The sequence below is a fragment of the Rana temporaria genome, chromosome 2 (genome assembly GCF_905171775.1).
Source record: "Rana temporaria chromosome 2, aRanTem1.1, whole genome shotgun sequence".
NCBI classification, from domain to species: domain Eukaryota; kingdom Metazoa; phylum Chordata; class Amphibia; order Anura; family Ranidae; genus Rana; species Rana temporaria.
In genome coordinates this window covers 513,154,115-513,162,907 of record NC_053490.1, presented here as the reverse complement: position 1 = coordinate 513,162,907, position 8,793 = coordinate 513,154,115, and the positions used below count along the sequence as shown (strand labels likewise).

General features: G+C 41.6%; 1 protein-coding gene across 3 annotated transcripts in view; it reads right to left on the bottom strand.

Annotated features, from left to right (window-relative positions):
* Positions 1–432: 432 nt before the first annotated feature.
* The window catches only part of DSCAM (DS cell adhesion molecule), a 712,133-nt gene continuing 703,772 nt past the window's right edge, over positions 433–8,793 (bottom strand). For all 3 annotated transcript variants that reach the window (XM_040338983.1, XM_040338982.1, XM_040338984.1), the window contains one exon: positions 433–1,352. In XM_040338983.1, coding sequence (XP_040194917.1) covers positions 1,000–1,352 — 353 coding nt within the window. In that variant the 3' untranslated portion in view covers positions 433–999. The remainder of the gene's footprint in view (positions 1,353–8,793) is intronic.

Genomic DNA, 8,793 nt, shown 5'->3' with positions numbered 1-8,793 from the left:
GGCCTAATAATGTAAAAGTGTAATGCAGAAGAGGTTTTGCAAAGATCAGCACCCACTTTAGCCATTAACATCTATGCTAGATGGTGCTGAATTTCCACTGAATGACCAAAAAAACTGAAAACCTGCCTGTGAGTAGCAATCTAGGTAGATACACACCGGGGAATGTACAACATCTGAGAGCCCTTAATGATGTTTAATATAGCCTTTCGTCGTCACACATTTGACTTCACAAAGAAACATTTCTGGAGATCTTCATCTGATAAATTAAACCATCAGAAAAGGAGGTATCATTGAAATCGTTTTCAACATACAGAAAATCGACAAGCTGTAATAAAAATAAAAAGTAAAAAAATGAAACCTATTTAAAGCCTTGTATAGTGCATATTCTATCTATTGGTAAACAACCAAAAAAATAAATAAAAATTAAGCCAGTAAATTAAAGCAGGTATCACAGCAGAAGGCAAGAGACCCTTTATTTCTCAAGGACAAAATTCAACGAGTCAAAGATAATTTAAATGAGAAAAAGTCTATCTTCTCTGATAGAATTCTATGTAACAAAAAATAATGACTTATGAATATTAGTTTAAAAAAAAAAAGGAATGTTAACTAAATCATTTTTCTCCATAACAATACCATTCAACGTCTGGATATTTTTTTACTAAATTTTTTTTTGTAATTTGGGTGTGCTGGAAATTTTCAAGTAAAATGTTCTCATGCACCAGACTGTAGAAAAGTGGTACAAACGCGGCAATAAAATAACCCAAATCCTTTAAAGAGTTTGACATCCAGGAAGATGAATGTTGTATAGGTGATCCAAAGGGGTAAAATAAAAATAATGAAGAGTCTTTGCACTGTCTGTAAATTCCTCTTTTAAATGTTTTGGCAATCCTTTTTTTTTCTCTTTTGTTTAAATTATAAATGTTGGAATTTCGTAGAAAAAGGTAGCTTTGATTTGCATTTGTTTTTTTTTTTGTATTTACAAGCTTTTTTGTTTAGTTGTTATACCAGGGTATAGGATTTTGTGTAAGGGTTGTTTCCTTTCAAGTGACCCCTGGAGTCCAGTAGCGATTCTTGTGAACTGCTAATTTTAGCTGCCTGTCCTAGCTCTGTGGCTTCTCGTGGCGGTACCGGTGCAGCCGCCGTCGCCCCACCACTGGACTGCCATGACTGTACTTCCCTTGCTGATGGGTTTTCCATGGGTATTGGTTCCAGAACTGTGGGCCGCTTCAGGGTTCGGCTTTTTTGAGGTTCCAAGCAAGCCTGCCCTAAGCCCAAGTCTCTGCTAGTTCCTGAAGCACCTCTATTTAATAAAAAGTCCATCCTAAGGTACGGCGGTAAGTTCATCACGTCACCTTGGAAAGAACCAGAAAGAACACAGAGGTTAGACATTCAATAATTACATTAAAAGCTTATTAAAGTGCTGGAACTACAGACTTGCTAATTTGTCAAGATAAAAATAAGCTTATTCTTCTGTTGTATTCCACTATCTCATGTCCATTCCTCTTGTAGATCAAGGAAAGTTGAGACTTGGATAGGATTAGTGAAGAAATGTCTTTAGCACACCAAGGATTCCTCGAAAAGTTCCAAAGCTTTATTCAGTGGTCACATGATAACTATACAGCTGTATATTTATCATGTGACCATGGAGTAAAGTTTTGGCTCCTTTCAAAGAATCCTTGGTGTGCAAAGACATTTCTTCACTTTGATTATCACCGGTTTGCAGCCTATGGTCATTACAGCACCCAACATGACTGAACAGCTGCTTTTCTTGAATGTGTGCGTGGGGAACATTGCATTTGGATTGGATAGGATGAGGGATATCTATGCAGTGACAAATCCTTTGGGAACATAAGAACTGAAGGTCCCGGGAACCGCACATCAGAATAAGACCTGCTGTGTGTGAACAAGTCTCAGTCTCAGCCAGCCCATGCCAATAGAACAACGAAGAATAGCACCCGTGGGACTTTAAATGAGGTGAGCACAAAAAGGTCAATAAGAGTATACAAAGTAAACATAGTTTATAAATTTATTAAAAATGTATAACATTCATTGTATATGGTCTGCATAAACAAAGGCGCCAAACCACTTGGCAGTAATAAATACAGCATACCAAGCGGCTACATACATATATTGGTATTGTTGATATACAGTAATATACAGGCATAAAAAAAACTCAACGCATTTTGCAAGTCACTGCTCACTTCTTCAGGAGTAGATGAAAATGCAGTGTATCTACAGAATAAAAATATCAATGAGAAATATATAACAAAGATAAATTTCATAAACCAAATATGGGGGACCTTACACAAAGAGATACCATACTCACAATAGCCAATAAAAACAGATATTTATTATGAATCATCAATAAGAGACAGGAAACATGAAATATACATGATATGAACAACTGAAAATACACCAACTAAAACAGCAAGATACAATCTGGTATCCTCCACCCATCACTTTTCAGTGGCTTCTTCATCAGGGGTATAAGATGTAACCTTGGAGTCGTTCATTGGTGTATCAAAGAACATTCCATTAAGAACAGTCGTTTTTTTTTCTCCTTGTCTCTGTCCTTGTTCATGTATTGTTTTTGTAAATGTATATTGTTTTTTTTCTGTGTATTGATTTTTTTTATAAAAAAACGTATATTTAAAAAAAAAGAAAAGAACATTCCATGTTTGGTTTCTCAGTCTCAGAACTTTCTGCCTTTCCACCCAACCTTGGAGGTAATGTATGTTGTGCTAGATAGAAGAGCCAATCGTAAACAGGAGCACCCAAAAGGAGCTACACTCAACCTTTAAACACCAGGGGGCACCAAGGGCTGGCCTACAGGGTCCTGTACCTATGGACCCATTATGGAATGCCAGACCTCACGTTGAATAGTAACAGGAGTATGGGCTGGCTTTAGACAGCAAAGCTAAAATGATGCGTCCTCCATAAAGGTGTGCAGCAGGGACTGTTTACCAGGCCTTGATGCCCCCTGGTGCTTCCAGGCTGAGTGTAGCTCCTTTTGGGTGCTCCTCTTTACGATTGGCTCTTCTATCCCATACAACATACATTACCTCCAAGGTTGGGTGGAAAGGCAGAAAGTTCTGAGACTTTTGGGTAGATTCAGGTAGGGGCGCACAAAACTAGGTCGGCGTAGCCTAGCGTGTTTACACTACGCCGCCTTAAGTAAGAGAGGCAAGTACATGATTCTCAATGCACTTACCTCCTTACTCAGGGCGGCGTAGTGTAAACGCGGCAGGCGTAGGGGCGCCAAATTCAAATGGGTTGGAGGGGGGCGTGTTGTATGGTAATGAGGCTTGACCTCACGTTTTTGACATTTTTTGTTACTGCGCATGCGCCGGGTGCCTACATTTCCCAGTGCGCATTGCGGCTAAGTACGCCGTACGGGCCTATTGATTTCGACGTGGACTTAAACGATGTAAATCCCGATTCGCGGACGACTTACGCAAACGACGTAAAAGATTCGAACCTCGCGGCGGGAACGGCGGCCATACTTTAACATTGTTATTCCACCTCATAACTTTAGGCCGCCTAAGGCCTTATGGAAACGACGTAATTCGACTGCGGCGGCCGGGGCGTACGTTTGTGAATCGGCGTACAAACTCATTTACATAATCTACGCCGGCCACAATGGAAGCGTCACCTAGCGGCCATCCGAAAAATTGCAATCTAAGATAGGACGGGGCAAGCCGTCCTATCTTAGATATGTTTAGGCGTATCTCTGTTTGAGCATACGCTTAAACATACGGCGGCGTAGATTCTGAGTTAGGTCGGCTTATCTACTGATAAGCCAGCCTAACTCTTTCTGAATCTACCTATTTGTTTTTAAACCAAACATGGAATGTTTGTATCCTTGATAAAGGAGCCACATAGTCTCTGAAATGCGTAGAGTGGAGGATACCAGATTGTATCATCATCTTGCTGTTTCAGTTGGTGTATTTTCAGTTGTTCGTATCATGTATATTTCATGTTTCCTGTCTTTTACTGACGATTCATAATAAATATCTGTTTTTTATCAATTTATCTGTTGGGTGTTTGAAGTGTCCCACAACTAGGGAACCTCCATGTCTATATTCGTCTTTAGGGATGTGGCACACTCTGGAGTCTAATCACGATAACCCAATATTTTGTACTTATTCATGAATTTGTTCATTTATGTTTTTGAGATTTAAAGGGACAGCGCTCCTTTTTTTATTTTAGCATGATTTATGGGCCCTATCTTTGGGATACTTGAATTACAGCAGTCCACATGATTTCCTTTTGGCTGAGCGCAAGAATTTAATTGATTTGTGACTTTATTTGGATACACAATTTTTTGCAGCTAGCCAATACCTTTGAATATCACAGTACACGTTAAAATCAATGTGGAGGAAGTATTTGAAAATGCCACTTCCAAATCCACTGAGATGAGAGGTGTTTTTATGCACCTTAAAAACATTCGAGTAGATATCTTGGGATATCGCCTTTTTAGAACAAAAAAAGCATCTCCAATCCCAGAGGACGCCATTTGTGGGAAAATGCTTTGGTCTGAGTTTGACGTCTTCACGTGCAGGGCCGTTTGAAGGAATTTGGGGGCCCCAAGCAAAATAGACAATGACATTTGTTTTCTAGCTGAGAAGCGGGGGGGGGGGGCAGAGGGGTACTGCTGAGTTTATTCTAGTTGAGGAGGGGGGGGGGCTGCTGAGTCTTTTTTAAGGTGAGAAGGGGGGGGGGTTCCTGCCGAAAACGTGACATTTGTTTTCAAGTTGAGAAGCGAGGGTTTTTTTCAAGTTGAGAAGAGAGGGGGGTTGTGCTGAGGGGTGGGGGGGTTTGCCAAAGATGACTTCTAAGTTCTTAGTCCTTCTTCCTCCTCCCGTGCAGTGAGCGATTTAAGAGGGGGCCCCAGGCCAGCTCGGGGCCCCAAGCAATTGTTTGGTTTGCCTGTCCTGTCGCAACGGGCCTGTTCACGTGCCAGAAAGTCGGGTGACACCGCCACCGGTTCGTTTTACCATTGCTGCCTATTTATATCTGTCTTAATGTAAGTGCAATTCCTTTTTTAATAAAGTTGACTTGACTGTACTACTCTTTGAGGCTTCTCCCTATTTGTACTTTTCATATGCCTTTGCGGAGAGCGGAATTCTGATCCTAAAGAGCTGGTTCATGCAATCCATTGATGAAGGTATACTTTTAGAGGTCTTTTGCCAGTGAGGGAGCTAATCTTGGAGATAGAGTTTGTGCACTTTTGATTTCTGTAATTTACAGAGATCATTTCCATTTGGTAAGAGGCCCCTCATTTTCTCTAAGGAGCACCTTTGAGCACTGGAGCACTGTTGAGTGGAATTCTTTTAAGCACTAAGCACCTTGTCACTATCGACTGCATATTGACTTTTACTTAATTTTTTTTGGTTGCTTTTAATATGTTATTGATAATTACTGTATACATTTAATTTAAGATTTGTTTTCACATTTGCCCATATATTTTTTCATTTTTGTGTGCAACTTCAAGTGGTAGCACATATTCAATTTTTTTTGTACTTATTCGTAAATTTGTTCATTTTGGTTTTGAGATTTAAAGGGACAGCACACCTATTTTTGTTATATATGTAGCAAGGTGTAGTTAGCTACTTTGCCACTAGGTGGTTCTGTACCAAAATAGTGTCTGGTTACAGCAGAGAGTGTCATCAGGTGCAAAGCCCCTAGGTAGAACCCTCCTGCAGTGATGTCAGGGGTTAGTCAGCACCCACATATAAGTCAGGTAGGGTAGAGCACAGACACACTTGGGGCATGGGAGATAAACACCCCACACCTATGTGTATATAACCAGCAAGTGTAGGCCATGGACAGGGGAGGAGGCCAGTAGGAGTCGGCCTATACTCAAGAGGAGCTTGTATTTTTTTCACTTATGGAGGAGGGGCTAGGGTGAATTTAAAAGGGTCCTTTTAGGCCAGGCCAAGTGTTCCCTGTGTGAGACTTCTTCCCTGGAGGGTTCCAGCAAAAGGAGTGATTAGTGAGGAGGTGAATACAGAGAGCATAGTCCTATAAGTACTGATGACACTGGATTGAGGAGAAACAGTCAGGGAGATGGCTGCTGGGGTGCTGCATATGCTTTCACTTGTGGCTACTGCGGATCATCCACTAAATGTGATTGTGAAATGTCAAGTGACTTTGAAATATATGTCCCTGTGATGTGACTGTAATGCCATTTTCTGAATTCAATCAGTAAAGTGCAGCAAAATTACTTCTAGGTGTGGAAATTCCTTTCTTTGGAGATATGATGATCAACAGCCAAGAAGATTGTGTGGAGGTCTCTGGCATGAAGTGGGGCACAAGATGGTGTAGGATTCAGCCTCAGCAGGAGGGACAGTGTTCTAGCAGGACAGAAGCAGGGGTATGGACTTGTGCTCTTGGCGCCAAATACAGCCAACCACAAAGCCCCTCTTACATATACACTATATTACCAAAAGTATTGGGACACCTGTCTTTACACGCACATGAACTTTAATGACATCCCAGTCTTCGCCCGTAGGGTTCAATACGATATTGGTGCACCCTTTGCAGTAATAACAGCTTCTACTCTTCTTGTAAGGCTCCACAAGGTTTAGGAATGTTTGACCGTTCTTCCAGAAGCGCATTTGCAAGGTCAGGCATCCCCAATTCATCCCAAAGGTGTTCTATTGGGTTGAGGCCAGGACTCTGTGCAGGCCAGTCATGTTCCTCGACCCCAAACTCGCTCATCAATGTCTTTATAGACCTTGCTTTGTGCACTTGTGTGCAGTCATGTTGGAGCAGGAAGGGGCCATCCCCAAACTGTTCCCACAAAGTTGGGAACATGAAATTGTCCAAAATGTCTTGGTATGCTGACGCCTTATGAGTTCCCTTCACTGGAATGAAGGGGGCAAGTCCAACCTCTGATCATAATCGTATAAATGGAACATCTTTGGTGTATGATCTTAGTTTGTTGCCAACACCCCTGAAGAACAAGGAAAGCGAGGAGTCCCCCGGTGTGGGGCTTTTGAGGCAACAGTAATTAAAGTAGGGGTAATGTATACAAAGTAATTTTATTTTTCAAGTAAAAAAAAGACAAACAGTATAATGATTAAAAACAAAGAACATCAATAGAAAAAGTTGAAAAGATGATCCACAGAGTGAGTACAAGGCCCTACGTGTTTCGGGTTTTCCCTTCTTCAGGGGCCGAAGTCAATGTGGAGCTGGTATGTATCGGTTCAGGAATTTTCAACTTTGCAGATCACAAAAGGATGTCCCAAACATGGCGCAGAAATTACCCCGGATGGTAAAATGTGGGAATGGAGAGCTGGTATCTAGTATCTCAAGAAGCAGAACCCTGGACCCAAGACTGCCGAGACCTACATGGCAGACGGCGGAGGTGTCTCCTGTGACAAATAACAGAACAAAACCTTCAAGCTTACTGTGCTCCATCCTGACCCCTCTGGCCAATTTATGAAGTTCACCCTCTATTTCTAGGGGCAGTAAATTTTTAGGTCTCGGCAGTCTTGGGTCATCGCCATGTTTGCGCCATGTTTGGGAAATCCTTTTGTGATCTGCAAAGTTGAAAATTCCTGAACCGATACATACCAGCTCCACATTGACTTCGGCCCCTGAAGAAGGGAAAACCCAAAACGAGTAGGGCCTTGTACTCACTCTGTGGATCATCTTTTCAACTTTTTCTATTGATGTTCTTTGTTTTTAATCATTATACTGTTTATGTCTTTTTTTTACTTAAAAAAAAAAAACTTACGTTGTATACATTACCCCTACTTTAATTACTGTTGCCTCAAAAGCCCCACACCGGGGGACTCCTCGCTTTCTCTGATCATAATCCCCCCTCCACCAAATGATTTAGACCAGTGCACAAAGAAAGGCCCATAAAGACATGGATGAGCGAGTCCTGAACTCAACCCGATAGAACACCTTTGGGATGAATTAGAGTGAATATTGTGAGCCAGGCCTTCTCGTCTACATCAGTGCCTCACCTCACAAATGTGCTTCTGGAAGAATGGTCAAACATTCCCACAGACACACTCCTAAACCTTGTGGACAGCCTTCCTAGAAGAGTTGAAACGGTTATAGCTGCAAAGGGTGGGCCAACTCAATGTTGAACCCTAAGGACTAAGACTGGGATGCCATTAAAGTTCATGTGCCCCAATACTTTTGACATTATGGTGTATAAACAGATTAAACTTCACTAAGGTGTCATGGTAACAAAGGGTGGGCCAACTCAATATTAAACTGGTTGAAAAGGCAGGTGTCCCAATACTTTGACAATATAGTGTGTGTGTGTGTATATACAGGGAGTGCAGAATTATTAGCCAAATGAGTATTTTGACCACATCATCCTCTTTATGCATGTTGTCTTACTCCAAGCTGTATAGGCTCGAAAGCCTACTACCAATTAAGCATATTAGGTGATGTGCATCTCTCTAATGAGAAGGTGTGTGGTCTAATGACATCAACACCCTATATCAGGTGTGCATAATTATTAGTCAACTTCCTTTCCTTTGGCAAAATGGGTCAAAAGAAGGACTTGACAGGCTCAGAAAAGTCAAAAATAGTGAGATATCTTGAGGGATGCAGCACTCTTAAAATTGCAAAGCTTCTGAAGCGTGATCATCGAACAATCAAGCGTTTCATTCAAAATAGTCAACCAGGGTCACAAGAAGCGTGTGGAAAAACCAAGGCGCAAAATAACTGCCCATGAACTGAGAAAAGTCAAGCGTGCAGCTGCCAAGATGCCACTTGCCACCAGTTTGGCCATATTTCAGAGCTGCAACATCACTGGAGTGCCCA